The 22960-nt window shown below is 40.1% G+C and overlaps 1 protein-coding gene across 6 annotated transcripts in view; it reads left to right on the forward strand.

Annotated features, from left to right (window-relative positions):
* Positions 1-22960, forward strand: part of sbf2 (SET binding factor 2) — a 609277-nt gene that overhangs the window by 306010 nt on the left and 280307 nt on the right. Inside the window, exon 2 of one of the 6 annotated variants that reach the window (XM_059652036.1) lies at positions 2077-2201. The exons of the other annotated variants lie outside the window; for them this stretch is intronic. Within the exon in view, the coding sequence (XP_059508019.1) occupies positions 2126-2201 (76 nt within the window). The 5' untranslated portion in view covers positions 2077-2125. The remainder of the gene's footprint in view (positions 1-2076; positions 2202-22960) is intronic. 6 annotated transcript variants of the gene reach the window in all.

The raw sequence follows: 22960 nt of genomic DNA on the forward strand, positions 1-22960 counted from the left end.
CATCTCGAAAGTGTGTACTTAATCAACATTTGCTGAGAATTGTTTCACTGAATTGGTTTTGAATTTCCTATTGGTGTTAGATTTCTTTTAGTTAAACCAATCTTTTCTTCCGGGCATAAGACTTTCTAGAAACTTCTACAAAATCAAATATCTAATTCTCCAGAATGAGAGAATATTTTTAAATTAAAATTAAATATCTTTGGAAAACAACCTGGAAAAGATGTCTTTTTTCCCCCCCTGCAGCTTTCATTGTAAGTTAGAAAGTGTCTTTATATTTTGATCTGAAACTTGCGCTTTTAATTTGATGTGAACTTATGGAAAATGCAGATTGGATGAAAAACACACATTGTCTAATTATAGACCCATTATAGACTGAGTGATTAATGAAATGCTCGGATGCCCTTCATGAATTAGCAAAGAGGAAAACATGGTGAGCTTAATTAATGTTGAAAAGATTCCTTTTTTAAACATGTTATAAAGCAGGCTCAAGAGAAATTGACTTGCGTTGTACAGAATTGATGTCTTAAAAGTTTTTGCAGCTCGGCCCAATAAATCAAAGTAAAAATGTCAGTTACACTTCATAAAATAGTTCTATGAAGAAGCAAATAAGTTATTTATAGCATCTTGTTCCAGTATTCCTGTTTCTCATTTTCTGCTGAACACACAGGCTTTTTTGGAAGAAATAGTTACAGCTTTGAAAAGCAACGATTTCATGGGAATATAAAGAAAAGAAAAAGTTTCTATTTAATAGTGCCAGTTATAATCTCAGTATGCCCAAAAATGTCTTGATAACCAATTAGTTAGTATTGAAGTTCAGACATTTTAATCAAAATTATAATTGAAGTCAGTAGATGCAAACTCTTTTGAAAAGCAATTATAAACAGGTCTTTAACAGGGCTTTCACCAGTATGTTAAATAATTTGTAACAATCTTAAAATGCGTGGCATACAATCGTCTGAAATTTGGTTGCAATTTGTGGCTTGACGGAAGCTTTGGCTTTCTAAGGAACTTTTATATTTAGATACCTTAAGCATCTTTACAGTTAAATTTTTCTACATATGTTTTTCCTTGTTGTTGGCACCACTTCTGAATTGCATCTGTCAAAATCAGACTTGTGCAAAAATCCAGAGAATTTGAAATCAGTTGTTGGTGGGTTGTGGCAACTTTGATATTTTAAAACAAAAAAATTCCCCAGGGTATGTGTGTGTGAGACTTGTACCAGATTTACTATATATTTGAAATCATTTGCATGACATTGAAAATTTGTATTAAAATACTGTAACTTACCAGTTGTAATTACTGAAGTATCTTGCAATTCATATGAGTAGATGGTGCTTTGATGATTTAAAATAATTTTTTTAACATCAAGAAGGGAAAGAGAGCTAAAAGAAGGAAGGTAACATGTTTTATACTTCCTAAGTTCCCCATTAATGCAGATTTCTGTTGTGCACTGACCTTTATGCTTCAGAGGATGCTAAATATATTTTCAGAAATTTACGCATAAAAGTATCATGTAAATCTCAGAATTCTGAAATGTGCCTGTGCATCATTGCCATCTGCTGGCTTTGGAATGCATTGCAATGACAAATGACTGATTCAAAGTAAACTTAATCATGGTCAACCATTCACACAGCGTGAAGTGAATCTCAAAGTAGAAATTCCCATATGAATTCTAGTATTGATTCCAAAGACAAGTGAGCAGGTTCATTTTTGACATTGACAAAGATTGACATTGAAGTACCGATGGGAACTCGGATGGTTAGGGGCAATTCGTAGCCAAAAAGGAGACTAAATTGTGAAAGTAACAAGTGAAATAACAAAGGTGAGACACCTCCTTGGAAAGTTACAATGCCTTTGTTGCCTGGATTTAGCATCAGAAGAGTTTGTCCCGAGAACAAGTGCTAAATTTACAGAGATCTTTTGACGGTGATGAAACCTTACCTTTATCAGTAAAGGGGTGATGATGGCCCTTTCTTTGGATCAGATTGTTTTTTTAAAATATTATAAAACTAGAATTTGTCCTGCAGAATGTTACAAGAGTCATGTAAATTTTACCTTTAAATTGAACTCATGCAGGCGAAGATGAGAGCATTTCCTCTCTTGACCTTGCCAGCGTGAGACCAAAATGATTGTAACAACCAGACCTCATCTGCAAAACCCTGATCAATTTCTAACAATAAACTGGCAGGAGTTGAGAAATGGTGAGTAAGCAGTAGCATTCCAAGTTAATGTTCTGAGTCCAGCAATCCTCCTTCAGAACTTTGCCAATCCTCCATGCTAAAGTACAACCTCTAACATTGTAGACTGTAATCTTACGAAGTAACCTAATATATGGCACCTTATTTAAATGCCTTCTGTAAATCAAAATATATTATCTCCACTGTTTCCCTTTTATCTACCTTCAGAGAATTCTAGTAAACTTTGCATTTTCCCTTCTCGAAGCCATGTTGACTGTGCTTGGATCATTTTATGCATTATTAAATGTTCTCTTATAACATCCTTTATAATAGACTCTAGCATTTTCCCAGTAACAGAGACTAAGCTAACTGAAGGTCTGGTTAATGTGGTGATGTTTTCCTTGTTAACAGGCCATTAAGTCTAGGGCATTTATCACCATTTAGACCCTTAACTACTTATTATTTTTCTCATGTATCTGATTTTTAAGATTTCCTGTCTTCCTTTTCTACTCTTGATTTTCGACTATTCTTGGAATGCATCTTGTGTCGTCTGCTGTCATCTATTCATACTTTTGTAATTGCCTTTATTTAAGTTTAAGATTCTAGTTTCAAACCCACAAACTGAATGTCAAATTTGATCATGTGATAACTGTTTCCAAGAGTCTCTTTTACTATTGCCTAATTGCTCATTACTGCGTCTAAAACATCATAATTCATACTTGTTTCTAGAATGCAATGTTCTCAATGTCCTGAACATATTTTATGAACTAGCTTTCTGGGTTACCTTGGCCAATAAACAATATGAAAATTAAAGTCTTCCATAATTGCTGCAGTTCCTGTTACTTACATACCCATGAGAACATAGAACATAGAAAAGTACAGCACAGTACAGGCCCTTCGGCCCACAGTGTTGTGCCTTGGAATAACCTTAATCCAAAAATAAAATAACCTAACCTACATTCCCCTCAATTCACTGCTGTCTATGTGCATGTCCAGCAGTCGCTTAAATGTCACTAATGACTCTGCTTCCACGACTACCACTGGCAAACTATTCCATGCGCTCACAACTCTCTGGGTGAAGAACCTCCCTCTGACGTCTCCTCTATACCTTCCTCCTAACACCTTAAAACTATGACCCCTCGTGGCAGTCAATCCTGCCCTGGGGAAAAGTCCCTGGCTATTGACTCTATCCATGCCTCTCATTACCTTGTACACCTTGATCAGGTCACCTCTCTTCCTCCTCCTCAGAGAAAAGTCCGAGCTCAGTCAACCTCTCCTCGTAAGACAAGCCCTCCAGTCCAGGAAGCATCCTGGTAAACCTCCTTTGCACCCTCTCCAGAGCCTCCACATCTTTCCTATAATAGGGCGACCAGAACTGGACACAATATTCCAAGTGTGGTCTCACCAGGGTTTTGTAGAGCTGCAGCAAAACCTCGCGGCTCTTAAACTTGATCCCCCTGTTAATGAAAGCCAAAACACCATATGCTTTCTTAACAACCTTATCCACTTAGGTGGCAACTTTGAGGGAGCTATGCACTTGAACACCAAGATCCCGCTGTTCCTCCACACTGCCGAGAATCCTGCCTTTAATCCTATATTGAGCATTTGAGTTCGACCTTCCAAAATCCATCACTTCGCATTTATCCAGGTTGGACTCAATGAGAGATCAGTTTGTTTTCTTTCTAGGGCTGCGTTTTGATTTTCAGAGACTACTTTTTATCCTCTAATTCATTTATTAGGGTATGCCATCATGTAGTGACAGTAGCACCTGTGTTTGTGTTGACATTGAATGGATCCGCACAGAAACAAAAGTGGAATTCATCAATATCCTAAAGAATAAAAGTGTCCATCGAGCTCAGAGTCATAAAACACAACAAAATCATTACTTTCACTTTCTGTAATTTGTTAACCATATGGTATTGCATCCTGAACTTTACAGACAAAACATAAGATGCTCCTTGACTGTATTTGTTCTGAAGCATTTGCCTGATCGCCTTCAGAGAGATTAATTTTTTTTAATGGAAACACAGGGATTTGCTTGGCTCAGGAAAGCTTCCTTCGAGATGCTAATAATATAAAAGTACTGCTTGATTGTATTTAAAAACCAACAAATTTTTTGAAATAAGTTTTCCTGATGAGAAGTTTTTATAAATGTAATACTGCTGTGTAAATCAAGTTGTGAACAGCTGACGTTCTTTCATCTGAGCATGCATGACAAAGATTATTTAAAAAGATTGTTGAATGACAACTTAGCAAAATTACAAGAAACAGTGGGTTCTTGACTTATTCTATTTGACTTAAATATGGTTTTCTCTCCCAAAAGCAGAAATTCAATATTCATTGGAGCCATTAACTCAAACTTCCTTTATTGAGATTAAGATATTTTAGATGGTTCTAATTGCTGTGCAGCGTGGTTTTCAGACGGTATGCTAAGTATACATGTTGCATTGTAAACATATTGGTGTCCAGTTTGTTCAGCTACTTGTTTGCAAGAAAATGCTCAGTATTTAAAGCCTAAAGTTATTCGGGCACTTAGTACAGAGTGCTACAGATCATTTTCATTTTCGTGTTTTCTACTGAAAGGCAATTTGATTCATTTCTCAATTCCTTCACCTCTGCAGCATCTGCTCCCAGGATGAGGCATTCCACTCCTGCACGTCCCAGATGGCCGCGTTCTTCAAGGAGTGCAACCCCCCACCCCCACCCGAGTGGTTGAGAACGCGCTTGACCATGTCTCCCACGTTTCCCGCAACACATCCCTCAAACCCCGCCCCCGCAATAACTGCCCTAAGAGAATCCCCCTCGTCCTCACATACTACCCCACCAACCTCCGGATGCAACACATCATCCTCCAACACTTCCGCCATTTACAATCCGGCTCCACCATCCAAGACATTTTTCCATCCCCTCCCTTGTCTGCTTTCCGGAGAGACCACTCTCTCCGTGACTGCCTTGTCCGCTCCACACTCCCCTCCAACCCCACCACACCCGGCACCTTCCCCTGCAACTGCAGGAACTGCTACACTTGCCCCCACACCTCCTCCCTCACCCCTATCCCAGGCCCCAAGATGACTTTCCATATTAAGCAGAGGTTCACCTGCACATCTGCCAGTGTAATATACTGTATCCACTGTACCCGGTGTGGGTTCCTCTACATTGGGGAAACCAAGCGGAGGCTTCAGGACCACTTTGCAGAACACCTCCGCTCGGTTTGCAATAAACAACTGCACCACCCAGTCATGAACCATTTTAACTCCCCCTCCCATCCCTCAGATGACATGTCCATCATGGGCCTCCTGCAGTGCCACAGTGATGCCACCCGAAGGTTGCAGGAACAGCAACTCATATGCCACTTGGGAACCCTGCAGCCATATGTTATCAATGTGGACTTCACAAGCTTCAAAATCTCCCCCTCCCCCACTGCATCCCAAAACCAGTCCAGCTCGTCCCCGCCTCCCTAACCTGTTCTTCCTCTCACCTATCCCCTCCTCCCACCTCAAGCTGCACCTTCATTTCTTACCTACTGACCTCATCCCGCCTCCTTGACCTTCTGTCCTCCCCAGACTGAACTATTCCCTCTCCACCTCCCCACCTAGACACTCCTCTCTACCTATCTTCTCATCTATCCATCTTTGGTCCGCCTCCCCCTCTCTTTCTCTCTATTTATTTCAGACCCCTCTCCCCATCCCCCTCTCTGATGAAGGGTCTCGGCCTGAAACGTCAGCCTTTGTGCTCCTGAGATGCTGCTTGGCCTGCTGTGTTCATTCAGCTTCACACTTCCTTGATTCATTTATGCTCTGTTGTTACACATTCTGCCATGGAGTGAATATTCCATAAATCATAAGAGAAGATTTTGGGCCAATTTGAATTCATGGTAGATTTAAAAACATGAAGTGTTCCTATAAATACAAAACTACCTTCATGACATAAGAATTTTCTACCTGATATTAAGTTATCAATAAATTGGTTTTTCCCAAAACACACATTTTAGTTGGAAAAGCACAAGAATTTTTTTTTGAGAGTTGTGCAACTCTGTTGCTCCATTTCAGTAGGTGGTGGCAGCAGGATCATTAAATATTTTAAAGCAGAAGTAGATGGGTTCTTGTTAAATGAGGGAATCGAAGGTGATCTGGCAGATAGGACTGAGGAATTTGAAGTACTTAGCTTAGCCATGTTCTGATTCACTGGCAGAGCTGGCTTAAGGGGCAGAGTGCATGTTTGTAGCTCATTTCAATTCTTGTTTAAAAATAAGCTCTTGTGCTGATTTTACTTTTGTTGCATTCATTCAAACCAAATGTACAAGTTTCTTATCCTTATTAATTATGAAATAAAGTTAAAATCTCAATTACTATCAATTGACATGAGCGCTTACTCTTGCCATCACAAAATTTTTTGCATGTTCCATCATCTGGTTTGTTCTTGTGTTGAAATCCTAATCTGTGTTTTATGACCAGTAACTGGTCCTAATTTTTTGAGTACCCTACATCTCACGTGCCTGAAGTTCGGAAACACAAAATTGTTTTCATCAGCGAATCTTAACAATTGAAACTGACCTTTTAACATGTGTTAAGCTATTTCATGGGATCAGTAAACTATATTAGATTTACAGTTGTTAAGGCACAGTAAGGGACTACTTGCTTCAAGTCTCTGCTTGCTGTCCATAGAGCAGAAATAGATGATATTGAAGAGGTAGCTCTGGATAGTCTTGTGATGCAGCTCAGCTTTGCATTCATATTGTTATATAATGCATTCCTACTGGTTTACTTAATTACATGGAAAGGCAATTTTTAGAGTTAAACAATCATTGAATGAATGATTTTGCCCGTCAGTCTCACTTCCAGATGGAAGAATGGCTTCAGGAATTAGCACTGCATTTGTACATATGTTACTCAGCAAGGAAGCATGTCACCCAGTAACACGTGTCACATATCAACAAAATTAATTCCAGCATTTTAGCTTCATCATAGGCTCAATGTCTTGCATTTATTTTCCACTAATGAATCCTTTATTTGTTGAATTTGGTTTCTGAAGTGACTCCACAGGGGCCCGTATCCCATGACCAAGTCACCCTTTATTTGCGCGTGCATCGTACTTGACACTGGTCCAACATTCCTCAAAGCCAGCTCTAAACAAACAGAGCCGGTGACGCTCTTGTTTTTAATCTGTCAGCCAGGGCTCCCTGATTGGACCAGATTAACAGCCCCAGTCAGGGAGCTCTGACCTCCATGTGGCTAATGTTGTTACAGTCACAACATCTCCATCCACCCAAGTCCAAGGATTTTTCCTTTTCTTGCAGTCACTCCTGGAGTGATCTTGCACTGGGTCCGGTTCCTCTGACTCAGCCTCAGTTATGGGCGATGTGTATTGGGCCACAGTCTGCCTCATGCATCAGAAGTACTTTGGAAGAAATTCTTCCTCCTGTTTAGGTAGTAAAGGAATTGAGCCTGCGTCATCTGCTGTGTCCATCTAAGACTCTGAGGTTTCTTTGTTAGATGGAGGGGGAGACCCCACAGGTTGTGACAGCCTTTCTGTTCTGAGGCAGTTCTGAGGGGCTGTGCATGTTTTGCTCTTGCCCCGTTTGTGAGTTTTCAGCTTTAATGTTGTGCATGTCCTTGTTCAGGACTGCCTCAAATGCCTGAACTTTTTGCATCACAGGACCTGAACCCACGTTGACCATGTCTCTCTCAAAACTTTGTACCCTGAGGTAAATTGACTCTTGTTTGTCTGGCATTGACGTTACTGATGCTATTCTTGACCAGCAATCCGCTTTTTCCTCCACCCCCCCCCCCCAAAAAAAATACAGGAAGATCAGATTTAACCTAGCGCAGAGTCTCGTCCCCATTAGCTATCCCTGGAGGCGCATGAGGTGTGGTCCAAGAATCAAATAGGGACCAGGACTGGGATAAGGTAGGGTATAATGAGGCTGTAAAGAAATATGCATGTTAACTGAGTGGACAAAGATATAGTATATGGAGTATAATGTGGGAAAACGTGAATTTGTACGTTTTAGCAGGAAAATTTTTTTTAAAAGGCATTAGTTATAGTGAGATAATAAAATGTGAGGCTGGATGAACACAGCAGGCCAAGCAGCATCTCAGGAGCACAAAAGCTGACGTTTCGGGCCTAGACCCTTCATCAGAGAGGGGGATGGGGGGAGGGAACTGGAATAAATAGGGAGAGAGGGGGAGGCGGACCGAAGATGGAGAGTAAAGAAGATAGGTGGAGAGAGTGTAGGTGGGGAGGTAGGGAGGGGATAGGTCAGTCCAGGGAAGACGGACAGGTCAAGGAGGTGGGATGAGGTTAGTAGGTGGCGGGGGGTGCGGCTTGGGGTGGGAGGGAGGGATGGGTGAGAGGAAGAACCGGTTAGGGAGGCAGAGACAGGTTGGACTGGTTTTGGGATGCAGTGGGTGGGGGGGGAAGAGCTGGGCTGGTTGTGTGGTGCAGTGGGGGGAGGGGACGAACTGGGCTGGTTTAGGGATGCAGTAGGGGAAGGGGAGATTTTGAAACTGGTGAAGTCCACATTGATACCATATGGCTGCAGGGTTCCCAGGCGGAATATGAGTTGCTGTTCCTGCAACCTTCGGGTGGCATCATTGTGGCAGTGCAGGAGGCCCATGATGGACATGTCATCAAGAGAATGGGAGGGGGAGTGGAAATGGTTTGCGACTGGGAGGTGCAGTTGTTTGTTGCGAACTGAGCGGAGGTGTTCTGCAAAGCGGTCTCCAAGCCTCCGCTTGGTTTCCCCAATGTAGAGGAAGCCGCACCGGGTACAGTGGATGCAGTATACCACATTGGCAGATGTGCAGGTGAACCTCTGCTTTATGTGGAATGTCATCTTGGGGCCTGGGATGGGGGTGAGGGAGGAGGTGTGGGGACAAGTGTAGCATTTCCTGCGGTTGCAGGGGAAGGTGCCGGGTGTGGTGGGGTTGGAGGGCAGTGTGGAGCGAACAAGGGAGTCACGGAGAGAGTGGTCTCTCCGGAAAGCAGACAGGGGAGGGGATGGAAAAATGTCTTGGGTGGTGGGGTCGGATTGTAAATGGCGGAAATGGCGGAAGTGTCGGAGGATAATGCGTTGTATCCGGAGGTTGGTGGGGTGGTGTGTGAGAACGAGGGGGATCCTCTTGGGGCGGTTGTGGCGGGGGCGGGGTGTGAGGGAATATAGTGAGAGATTGCAGAACTCTGAGATGCAGAAGGATCTTGGTGTCCAAGTGCATCAGTCACAAAAGGTATAGCAAGTAATTGGATAAGCTTATGGAATGTTATCATTTATTATGAGGAAATTGGAACTCACAGGTAGGCTGGTTATGTTTCACTTCAGGGTATTCAAGGACCCGGCATACTGTGCACGATGTTGGTCTCCTTTTTTAAGTAAATTTGTTAATGCATTGAAAATAATTCAGAAAATTTACTGCACTAGTAATTGGAATGAATGGGTTGTACTGGTTAGCCTTGTAAATTCTGGAGTTTAGAAAAATGAGGTGATTTTATTAAATATGTAAGAACCCTATGTTTTTATTTTTGTCTCTTTGAAAACTGCAGACTGCAAGGAGAAAGAGCTTTTTAGGAAAGGTTGGCCACGTAATTTCACAATAAGGAATGTGATACCTATTGGGAACTCTGTGCAAACCCTTAGCCATGAGAAACAATGTGCAGATGGTCAGGAGTCGAAGAGTCATTTACAAATGAAGCTGATTGGTTCTCAGCTAACTGAACAGGTTGGAACTTGAAACAAGTTACAGATATATAGACATAGAGAAAAGCACACAGTCGCATGCGCAGTTGTCCCAAGCAGAAGCTGCTTGTTCTCTGCAGTTAAAAAAAATCAAAGTTTAAGCTTGAAGAAAACAAGTTACCTTTCCTGCAGCAGTTGTTGTGAGCTGTGATTTCTGATAAATTCAAATTTTCCGAGACATTTTCCAAGTGAATCAGTCACGCCATACTATTTACAAGCCAATGGAAGCTTCCCTACAAAGGCAACTGAGCACTGTGAGACTGGCTGGCCAAGAGCGGATCATTTCAATATTTGTATTGGGAAGCAAAGACCTCTGAACTAACTTTTTAGTCTCTTTTTGCTGTCTCTGCCAATGATCTATTTCTCCTACTTGTTTTGTGTGTGTGTGAGAGAGAGAGAGAAATGGGAAGTGTACTTTTAGATTTTTCGTCAGTCGTGTTAAATGCAAGTGGTTTAGATCTGTTTACTTCTTGCTTTAGTCCAGTTACTTACAAGAAGTAATAGTTCTTGTTTAGTACAGATATCTGGCCTGTGCCTTCTGTTAGACATGGCCTGAAAGTCCAGTAAATTGGGTTTCCTTGTGTACCTTTTTAAAACAAAAATTAGCATGTGATATGACTCCAGGAACAGCGAGGTTTGATTTAGATGCACTTCATAAGTGGGTCATAACAAAGTTTGTGGGCTCATTTGGAATTTGAATTTGACTTTGAATTTGAATCTGAATTTGATTTGAATTGGATTTGGATTTGACTTAAATTGGGTTTGGTTGCAAACAGACAGTGAGGATTTGGGTGTAGTTTGTAAATAATACAGGTGCAGGAAAACACCAATTTCAGTACTGAACTTAAAGCATGTCTTTGGAAACAGCAAAGGATCTCCTGCAGGTGGCAGAGCTGTCACTGCCAGCCTTAAAGGAAATAAAACTAGAGATTGCATTTTTAGCTCTGCCAGACAATGCTGACATGATTGAGGTACAATCACAGCACTTGGGTTTGGAGGAAACATAAAAAGGCTGAATACTTCAGGCATTGAAATATTGGAATCAGGTGATATTCACTTACCATTGAAACAGCTGGAGCAGGAGAGAATGAAGAAACTAGAGATAACAGAAAATATAAGGAAAGTGCGATCGAATTAAGAAAACAGGAAATGGAGACGAAAACACAGGAAATGGAAATTTGACAAATGGAATTACAAGTACAAGGGGAAACAGAAGAGTCAACATGACTATTAGCCAAAAATGGTACTGTTTAAACAGGAGACATCAGATACTGATGCATGCTGTGATGTGAAGTATCTGAGTCATAATTTGAAGTCTCGTAAGGAAATGTTGAAGTTTTGACAGACCCTACCAAAGTTTGAGGAAAAATTATACTCTTCGTGTCATTTGAGAAAGTGCCTAAGCAAATCAGTTGGGCAAAAGAGGACTAGATATTGCTCATGCAGAGTAGGTTGACAGGTAAAACATAGGAAATTCATACTTTGTTGTCAGGGGGAATTATTTGAGATTGTCATGCAGTACAGGTGGCTTTTTTGATACATGTCCATTATTGCCTGATGAATATTTACAAAGATTCCTGCAAAAGTGCTATCGTAGGGAAGAGGATAAGGAGGAACAAGAGTGTCAGATCGTAAGACTAGTGAATAACAAAAGAGAGAGACAGTTGCCAATTACCATTTGACTTGCAAGTTTAGAAATACTGAGACAGTTAATCACTCTGTGTTCTTACATTTAGGATCTTGTAAGACTACTGAGAAAATATGAGGCAATCTGTAAAAGCACACCTGGATGTACTACATTAGCAAAATATGATATAGGTGGAGAAAATTCTGAACTGAGATGGCTACAACGTTATCTTTTCAGCCCGGAAACATGAGTTCAGATGGAAACAGATTTTGCTACATGTTTGATCGTACCTAGTCACAGCAACGAGAACTCACCAATAGTGTTAATTCCTAAAGCGATTGACCAATTCGACTTTTTATAGGTAATAGAAAGGTAAATGCGATCATGAGAGAAGATTTGTATCCCAATTCCACAATTAGAAGATTGCATTGATAGGGCATGTGCCACATTCCTTTCTAAGATTGATCTTTTGACGAGCACAGGCAAGTGCTAAAAAGTTCTGTTTTTGTTATACCATGTGATGTATATCAATATCGTGTGATGCCATTTGGGTTAAGAGCACCTCAGCCATATTCCAGAAGTTTGAGTCGAGTCGTAGCTTGAGTTCACAACCGCATATTTTATTTAAATAATATTCTAGTTTGTAGTAACACATGGGAAGAGCATTTCAGACAGGTCAAAGTGCTGTTTAAGCACTATAGTAGGTTGTTTACTGATCAGTTTAGCAAAAACTGATCAGGAAATGCACGAGTGTCTTCCTTGGGACATATGGTTGGACAAGGATTTGTGCACCAATGACTGAGAAAGTGCTTTCATGTACCTTCAGAGAATTCCCTATTCCTAAAACAAGGAATCATGTGCCTTTTAAGAATCTGTGGATTTTACTGGAAATTTGTGTGTAGTTTCAATACAACTGCTGTACCTGTATCAGATTTCCTTTAATAAAAGCAGCTAAACTGGAATGTTCAGAAGAATGTCAAACAACATTTGAGAAGCTGAAGGCAATCTTAAAAAATGAACCAGTGTTGGCTACCTCTTACTTTTCCAGACCTTTCAAAGAGGCATTTGAAGCTAATTATTTGTGACTATCGAAAGGACAGACTGGTGGGCAGAGGGGGTGGGGTGGCCCTGTTGGTGAGGAATGATATTCAGTCCCTTGCGAGGAGGGACATAGAATCAGGAGATGTAGAGTCAGTATGGATAGAGCTGAGAAATTCTACGGATAGAAAGACCCTAATAGGAGTTATCTACAGGCCCCCAAACAGTAGTCAGGATGTAGCGTGCAAGTTGAATCAAGAGTTGAAATTGGCCTGTCACAAAGGTATCACTACAGTTGTTATGGGAGATTTCAACATGTGGGTAGACTGGGAGAATCAGGATGGTACTGGAACCCAAGAAAGGGAGTTTGTGGAGTGCCTCCGAGATGGATTCTTAGAACAGCTTGTGCTGGAGCCTACCAGGGAGGAGGCAATTCTGGATCTGGTGTTGTGCAATGATATGGATTTGATCAGGGACCTCAAAGTAAAGGAGCCTTTAAGACGTAGTGACCGTAATATGATAAGTTTTAATCTGCAGTTTGAGAGGGAGAAGGGAGAATCGGAAGTCAGTATTGCAGTTGAATAAAGGGAACTATGGAGCTATGAGGGAGGAGCTGGCCAAAGTTCAGTGGTACAATACCCTAGCAGGGATGACAGTGGAACAACAATGGCAGGTATTTCTGGATATAATGCAGAAGGTGCAGGATCAGTTCATTCCAAAGAGGAAGAAAGATCCTAAGGGGAGGCAGGGGCTGCCGTGGCTGACGAGGGAAGCTAAGGACTGTATAAAGATAAAAGAGAAGTATAACATAGTAAAGATGAGCGGGAAGCCGGAGGACTGGGAAGCTTTTAAAGAGCAACAGTGGATATCTAAAAAGACAATACACAGAGAAAAGGGGAAGTACAACGAGATCTAGGTGTTCTTGTACGTCAGTCAATGAAAGCAAGCATGCAGGTACAGCAGGCAGTGAAGAAAGCTAATGGCATGCTGGCTTTCATAACAAGAGGAAGAGAGTACAGGAGCAAAGAGGTCCTTCTGCAGCTGTACAGGGCCCTGGTGAGACCGCACCTGGAGTATTGTGTGCAGTTTTGGTCTCCAAATTTGAGGAAGGACATTCTTGCTGTTGAGGGAGTACAGCGTTGATTCACGAGTTCAACTCACAGAATGGCGGGACTATCATATGTTGAAAGATTGGAGCAACTGGGCTTGGAGACACTTGAGTTTAGAAGTATGAGAGGGGATCTGATTGAGGCGTGTAAGATTATTAAGGGATTGGACACTCTGGAGGCAGGAAGCATGTTTCCGCTGATGGGTGAGTCCAGAACCAAAATCAGATGCAGTTCTGCTATCTTAAGGAGCGATGACGCTCTTTAAAACTTTCATATTGTTTGACCCTGTTTTTGTCTGCTTTTTCCTGTGTTTCCAAATAACAGTTCAGGCAATTCATGCCACATACTGAGATAACAAGGTGTAGAGCTGGATGAACACAGCAGGCCAAGCAGCATCAGAGGGGCAGGAAGGCTGCCGTTTCGGGCCAAGACCCTCCTTCAGGGAAAAAAAGTCAGCCTTCCTGCTCCTCTGCTGCTTGGTCTGCTGTGTTCATCCAGCTCTACACCTTGTTATCTCACTATCTTCAGCATCTGCAGATCCTGCTATCTCTGATGCCACATACTGTTGAGGTATAGCCACCAACTAGTGTGGCAGGATTGAATGAATCGGCAACGAAGATATTCACTGGCAGACTTAACTCTTCAGCCACTAATGCAATAGTATAGTAATGAATTAATGCAATCCTGCAATGACACCCATCAGTGTCTTTAAGCAAATTCATCCTTGTAAAGGTGAATGCACTTTTGACTTTGGTATTTAGTAGTCTTGGAGTTTTGCATTGTCTGTATCTCTGCAGAGTTCCCAAAATGGCATGCGAAGATACCTGGTAATGTCACCTTGAAAGTTATTTTTAAGGCAGCCACCATTTTGTTCAGAAACAAAATCATTATTATGAAATTGAACAACTATCAAAGCCAGAAGTATATCAGTGTTTGAGATTTATGCATAATCTGCTGGTTTAAGCATCAGCGTAGCCTCTGGAATATCTAGATTCACTTTCTTTAGCTCTATCTTCAAACTCCATGGTATACCCTTTTGTGTGAACTGATTGTTTGTCTTAATAAATTTATCAAATGTTGACCACTCATCAGGCTTCCAACAAGTTTTTTTTCATAAACTCAAAAAGTTGCATTAAAATGCCTCATCCTTTTTGGTGTCCAGGTCAGTTACATCCAGTACTTTAAATACTTTATTTCTAATTTTATTCCCTCCTAAAAGGCACAGTAGGCTTTGCTTCTGCCAAAAACTGAATTACTTTGTTTTGTTTATCTTACCACCTGGAGGGATCAGAGTTAATCTTTTGCTACCACAGTTATCATACTGAGATCCAAGTGTTGAATTCGGCAGCAGAAGACTTAACAAAAATGTTATTGTAAATCACTGGTATAGTACAATCATTATTATTCCAGGTCCAGAAGTCAACCCTCAACAGAGAAAGTACTTTTTCTTAAAAAGTATATTTTCTATTTAGAGATGTTAATTAACACTGTTCCTTTTAAGCTGCAAGTGCAACTGCTATGATGTTTCCCATGCAACTGGTAAGAAAATTAGAGGGAACGTCGCTCTGGAACAGGTAGGACTTGTACCCAGGTCCCCCAGCATATGGGCAGGGACACAACCACTCCACCACAAGAACCTTCAAAGAACACTGATCTTTTCGTTTCCTTGTATTTAATATTCAGGTCTCCTGCATGCAGCTGACTTTTAAAAATCTCTTATCTACCATCAAATCATCTGTGGAAGAAGTTGAGTTTTTTTTATAATTATAATTTTTGTTTAACCTGTTTGTCGAATCAGCCTGTTTAGAGATGACGTTACACACCTCTGGAGAAGATGGGACTTGAACATGGGCCTCCTGGTCCAGGTGCAAGGACTCTATCACTCTGCCACAAGAGCCCAGCAAATTCCAGCCTTTTCTTTTTTTGTTTTTTTTTCCACCTGATTGTCTAATCAACCTGTTCACAGATGTTACTATGCACCATTGGAGAAGATGGGACTTGAACTCTGGCCACTTGGCCAGGAGTAAAGGCATGATCACTGCACTGCAGGTGCCTGGACAACTCCAATTTATTTTAAGGCACTGTATTCCCTGCGGTGCTGACTTAGGTCTAAAGGGATTAAGGGCATTCATGAATACCATTTTGTCTTTTTTAAAAAAAGTTATTAACTATCTCACTGGAACCCAAAGAACTCTAAACTTAAGTACAAAGATCAATGCGCATCACCTCTGCTCAATCAGTGCTGAAGTTGTTTTGTTTAAACCTTGACAGTGGCAACAGGTTCTTTGTAAGGCCTGCCACTGCACCAAGCATTTCTCTGTATGCCATTACCTTTCTCCAGTAGAACATAACAGCTAGCAGCAGACATCAAAGGATGGCTTTGTCAGTGATGCCCACAGTTCACAAACAAATTTTTAATAAGAACAAAGTCTTCATCTGTATCTTCTACAGTAAAGTTTTGGTAATTTTGCTTTCTGCCAAATTGACACAAGCACTGTGCATTCTGCTGTCTTGGATAAAGCCTGATTGTGTCCATCAACTCTCTGTACTGATGCATCATGTGCTCATCCATTCTACATTGTCTTCTAAAATTAATTCAGTGCCAGTATCTTCATCTCAGATATCTGACCTTGCCCGTTCATAGTGCGGCTGGACTGGCTATTTGGGTCTTGGATATCTAAAAGTGATAGTATAGAAGTGGACAATTGATGAGGAAAGAAAGGTAAAAACTGAAAGACCTGTGGATGTTATAAATCAGGAACAAAAATAGAAGTTGATGGAAAAGCTAAGCGGGTCTGGCAGCATCACTGAAGAAAAAAAGCCAGAGTTAAGATTTCGGGTCCAGTGACCCTTCCTCAGAACAGTTCTGAGGAAGGGTCACTGGACCCAAAACGTTAACTCTGATTTTGTTTTGTCTTCACAGATGCTGCCACACCTGATGAAACACGTGTTGCAGAGGGAAAACGATAGATTCACAATCTCAAAATCAGGGAATCACCCTACATACCAGAAAGCAGGATGAGGATCAAGTAGGTTTTGAGATGGTGCCTAAGACAGGAATATGTGATCATCCTGGATGCTCAGTGAGCTCCTTGCAATGACCTCAGCTACTGCTAACCCAATGATTTGCGGCACTACCTTCTCCCAGTGGTTTGTGCATGCTTGTTCCCACATGTTCTTTGTTGCTCCATCCTGTTCTGTGTGACCTTGTCCTTCAAGAGAAGGATATCATTGACTACGTTACATGACGTTCGAGTGTTGTTCCTATCATAATTGAGTAGGAAAGTGCATGAGTCTGTAGATATGAGGGTAGGAAAGCACAGCAGGTCAGATAGCATCAGAAGAACAGGAAAGTCCATGCTTCAGGCTGAAATGCTTCGTCAGGACATTGACTTTCCTGCTCCTCTGACGCTGTCTGACCTGCTGTGCTTTTCTAACCTCTCACCTGTAGATTCTGGCATCTGCAGTCCTTACTGTCTCCAGCAATGTACATGAAACTGGAATGTGAGTGTACCGTTGAGGATGATGTGGACGGTAAGATTTGATTAGTGAATGATGTGGATTCATGGAGAAACATGTGAAGTTGATGACACAGTGGGCAGGAGATGTATTTCCTGTCCTTTGCCATCGATATCAGAATATTGAACCACTACTGATACTGCAATCATAATGTTAAGGTCAGATGCTTTGAATCAACCTCTATTGATACCTTTTCCCCCCATTCTGTTCAGGATGTGCATCAGTTTGACTGGTTGCAGGATAATAGTGCATTGGGAGCAATACATTTGTTAATAGGCCATATTGAATTTTTAGTGTGCTATCCTGACACACAAATGACTGTCTGGAAAAAAAAATGACTTAGGAAAATTGTAATGGCCTTGAATTGGTGCCATAATTTGCACATATTTTAACGCTGACTTTGCCAACAAACACTTAGGTTACTGTTGCATTACTGCATGGATTTCAGACCAGGCAGGTACTGTACCTTTGAGACAGTTACACAATATGTGATATTTGGTTTAAAGTTATTCCATCTTGCTGCCTTGCTAATAAATGAAGTCAGTTTATACAGTGAGTGAGTTATATGTACATAATTACTTTAACAGCATAGAACCCAGATTATGTGCAAATTAATGACATTAAAACTGTGTAAATAGTGTTCTTCTTAAACTTCCAGACATCTCCCTCAACACACACCTGATTCTCATGGTATAAGTTAACTGAGCTAACATATAGGGCAGAACACAGACCATTAACGTATTGGCAGAACTGTTTGGTGCAAGAAACCGCGTGATATTTTTTTTTCCTCCCAATCTGTATATTTTGGAGTGTGAAATTTGTGAAAATACAAAAAAAATCGGGGACCAAGGAAAGCACAGGTATCTTTTTTGTTATTTCCTAGATATTAAAGTTGGAAATTTAAAGACTTCAAACTTCTCATTTTTCCAGCACAACAAGTCTTAATGCTGCAAGCATGAGCATTTTTCAATTTTTAATGTGATGATTCTTGCCATGAATGTAAGCGTTTAGGAGACAGAGAATACAGCATAAAGCTCGGTGAGAATGAGAATCACTAACAAATCTTCATTAATCGTAAAATACTTCTAAGAAAAAGACATATTGGACTACAAACGTTTATTCTGTTTCTTTCTGGATAGATTCTGCCTGATCTGAGTTTCTCCAGCAATTTTTGTTTTTAATTCCACAAGAAGTCACTTGGCCTCTCATGCTTGTGGTTTTTGGCTTTTGATCTCTGCCTATAAGCTGGAAATTCACATGAGCTGTTGCTTTGTGTACAATGTAAAGTTTTTGTTTTTATCATAAAAAGTCAAAGAAATTCAGGCTAACGTACAAGCCATTCCACTCAAGTTTGAAGTTTCTTGATCTTTTGCATTGCTTCATACTTCTGTTATTTCAGTGAGTGTTTCCCAGTATGACATCCTTCATTTGATTGAACACAAAATATTCTAAAAATGTTGAAAAGAGATTTTTTTTCATTTAAATGAGCAAACTCAATTTTATGAGGAAATGAAAGTGAAACTACGTATTACTTAAATTCCAATAGATAACCTCTTTACAGATTCGCTACGAAGGTTGGATAAACCATTGCTTGTGAGGACAAGCTTCATTGCTGTCTTGAGGCCTAACCAAATCATCACTAATTTATAAGGCTCAACATACCACTGATCCATCTAAGGTGATCCAATTCTAACATTTGTTGCTGATGCTGTCTCCACAACTTCTTGAGTTCTAATAATGACTAGATAAATGAGCTGTGCCATTCATGCTCAATAATAGTGATGACAATTTAACAATGCATGTAACAAGACAAACATCTACCTTCTCCAAAAAAAACTTGTGTTGTTTGAGACAAGGAAATAATTTTCTGCAGGAAATGTAATTTTTTGACAGAATTGATTCGCCGGAATTAATTACACCTTTCCATTCAATTGCATGCTTCAAAACTCTTTATTTTCATGTGATTCTGTCAATTTGCAATAAAATATCATTATTCGTGTTGTATTCTTGGATCTGTTCTAATTATGTCTAGAATTGCAAAACAATTCCATTTAAAACCTCTCGTGAGTTGTTTGACAATGTATTTTTGTAGTGATGACATGATATTGGACTATGCTTACAGTCCCTATTCAGTATTGCACTGAACCATCAACATTGTTTATATTTTCATTGACATTGAGCAAGGAGGTTGAAATTTAATCCGTTGGATCCAATTGGTGCATTCAGACCATTTGAGCTTTGCTGTCTTGATATGTAATATTATAAAGAACTCTACAATTAAGTTACAGTTTTTTACTTTCCTCTCTAGTTCTGTCTTCAGTGTGACTGCTAGCTTGCAATGCCATTCACGCTGGACAGTCTCGAAGACTGATACTGTGTAAATTTATGTGAATACTGCTTATTTTCACATTATTCTTTTCAATTACTATGTTAGACTTTCTTGCAAGAGGGCAGGAAATCACAGGTGCCCTGATAAAATTTTTTAATTCCTCTCTGGCCACAGGGGAGGTACCAAAGAACTGGACGCCAGCTAATCTGGTTTCACTTTTCAAGAAAGGTGATAAGGTTAAACCAGTGAATTGTAGACCAGCGAGTTTCATAACAGTGGTAGGGAAACAGTTGGAGAAAATTCTGAATGAGAGAGTTAATCCCCATTTAGAGAGGTCAGGTTTAATTAGGATAACCAGCATGGCCTTGACAGAGGGTAGTCATGCCTAATGTGGTTGATTTTTTTCCAAGGAGGTGACTAATTGTCGAGATGAGGGTATTATAGTGGTCGTCATTTATATGGGTTTCAGCAAGGCCTTTTACAAGGTACACCATGTGATTCTGTCAATTTGCAATAAAATATCATTATTTGTGTTGTATTCTTGGATACAAATAAAATATCATTATTTGTGTTGTATTCTTGGATACAATGACTACAAAAGGTAAAGACAGATGCAGTCTGGGTCATGTTGGATCCAAAATTGACTAAGTGGCAGGTGACACAGGATGGTGGTAGAAGGTTGTTTCTTTGACTTGAGTCCAGTGTCCAGTGATCTATCACAGGGATCAGTGCTAGGCTCCTTACTGTTTGCGTTCTATTTATAAATTAAGTAGATGAGAATGTTTGGGGGTGGTGAGGAAGATGTGCTGGGATTGATAACTTTGTGAATGAAGCACAGTTGGCTGGGTGGTTGACTGGAAGGAAGATGATCTTAGGTTACAGGAAGGTATAAATGGGTTGGCCAGATGGACAGATCATCAGCAGATGGGATTTAATTTTGATCCATGTGAGGTAATGTCTTTTGGAAGATGTAACAAGACAAGGCATTATTTCATGAAGTAGGACACAAGGAAGCTGAGAGGAATAGGGTGATCTTGGGAATGCGCATAAATCCCTGATGGTGGCAAGGTAGGTTAACAAGGTAGTTAAGGCATACTGAACACTTACCTTTTATCAGCTGAGGCACAGATTTTAAGAGCAGGGAATTGAAGGCCCTCTGGTACAGTCCCTACCCCTGGAACGGGAGGCCAGAGATCTGAAATAACATACGAACAGGTTGATCATAAAAATAGGTAAAGAGCAGGGAGGCCACGTTGATGCTGTACAGAACTTTATGTGTGCCACAGTTGATGCAGTGCATTCAATTCTGGTCTCTGTAGTGTAGGAAAGATATGATTGCACTGGAGGAGGTGCAGAGGCGATTCACCAGGATATTGCCTGGGATGCAGCGATTTAGCCATGAAGAGAGGCTGGATAAACTCACTGTAGTGGTTGGAATGATGTCATCCAGATGCATCTCATAAAATATGAGTTCCCTGATTGGGGCTGTTAGCCTAGCCCAATCAGGGAGCCCTGATTGACAGATATAAACAGGAGATTTGGGGGTTTTGCTCAATCTAGGAGCCAGCTGTGAGCTAACCAGGCCAGTGTCACGTCCTGTACTATAAATAAAGGTGATGGGCTATTGGCCTTCATGGAGTTATTTCACTTTGGAAGCAGAGAAGGTTGATTGAGGTGTATCAGATTGTGTAGCCTGGTTTGGGGTGGATAGAAAGTAGCTGTTCCCCAGAATAGAAAGGTCAGTTTGTTGCTAGTCTTTTTTAAAACCTCAGATTGACCATTTTCAATTTTCAATTTGAAAAAGAGATAATATTATAAGTTACCAAAGGAAGTATTTTAAAGAAAAGCTGACCTATTTATCATATTTTCAACTGCGTCAAAAATGCTGGGAGGGAATAATTTTTGAGAACTATTAATTTGGAATGATGGGCATATGCACATGATATTTAAGGATAGTTCATTAGAAGTGAAGTGGAATTAAAACATTTTTTAAGAAAAATTGAAATATAATAGAAAATTACAGTGTAATATGATGGTCATACATTTTTAGCCAATTCATAAAAGTTTGTTTCATATCCTTTTGGATTCTTAAAAACATTGCAGCCAGGAAATGGAAGTTACTTCCAAAGAAATTCCAGTGTGCATATAATATCAGCAGGATGTTGTTACTTTTTTTAAAGACTGACAAGCTCTATCGGTTGATGTGGTTTGTTGGTGACCTGTATGAATGTATTATTTAGTGCAGGAAACTAACTGGCCTTGCAGTAATCTGAAGGAGTTAAGAAAACATTCTGAATAAGCAAACATGTTTGACAGTGCTGATCGCTGTTTGCTCGTGAATCCATTAACCCCATGGATGATAAGGGCTCAAAAATCAAAATCTGTTTGCATCTTTTGGCAAACATGTATTTGTTGCACGACCACAATACACATCTTTATTAATCAGTTTTATCTTTTGGCAATAATATTATGTTAAAACCAGTTGTTCTTGCACAGGGCAGAGTTGGAGAGAAGAAATTTTGAAACCTACAAGCTTTAAAATTGAACTAACACAATGTCAGTTAAATGTGTTTTCTCATATTTAGTGCTAGAGCTGTTATCAGAAGACTCTATTGCTTTGGAAAGTCAGAAATAATCTAGTTATGCTGTGATGATATCAAGAATTTAGGCCTGTTTGCAATTTTTTTAGAAATAAATTGAAGTAAAATGTGAACTTAATTTATTTATATGGCAAATTAGGTTTATCAACTAGGCCAATTTATACTTCTGTGAGCAACTGGTGACTAATGGTACACCGATGCAATTCCCAAATGTACAAGGCATTGACCATAAGCAACTTGAAAAAGAAGGTAAACACAAAGCAGAAGTTTCCAATGTTTGCTGCTTTTATTACCATAGAGAAAGATGCTAGAGTGTGAAAAGGTGTGAAACTTGTCATAATGTTGTTTGGATAGATATTCAATGTTAATCTAATTATGTATAGTTACTTAGACTTTTCCTCCTCAACTTCCAAATTATGAACTACTGATGAATATCATACATCAAACATGTTTTAACATTTGATGTAAATGTAACTAGCATAATGAGTGGACCAATTTTGTGAAGTGATGTCAAGTGAACAATATAGTGCTCTCTGGTGTAAGCTGTAACCAGCAAAACAGGAAATGCATATAATCATTGCCAGATCACGTGACGTACTTTCGGAAGTATTAACTAAGGACATTATGATCAATATTTTACAAAACATTTACAAACAATGGTCTAAAATGTAATTAGGTCAAGTTTTGTTTTGCTGAGTTTTGTTGTGCATTTTACTTATGTTTTTACTGTTAATAGTTTAATTAAAAACATTCTGAATTTTATTAAAAACATAGGAAAAGGCACCTCTTGGGAACTGTGGGCAGTACTTTGCAGAATTTAATGGAATTT

This window comes from Stegostoma tigrinum, chromosome 17, assembly GCF_030684315.1.
Source record: "Stegostoma tigrinum isolate sSteTig4 chromosome 17, sSteTig4.hap1, whole genome shotgun sequence".
NCBI classification, from domain to species: domain Eukaryota; kingdom Metazoa; phylum Chordata; class Chondrichthyes; order Orectolobiformes; family Stegostomatidae; genus Stegostoma; species Stegostoma tigrinum.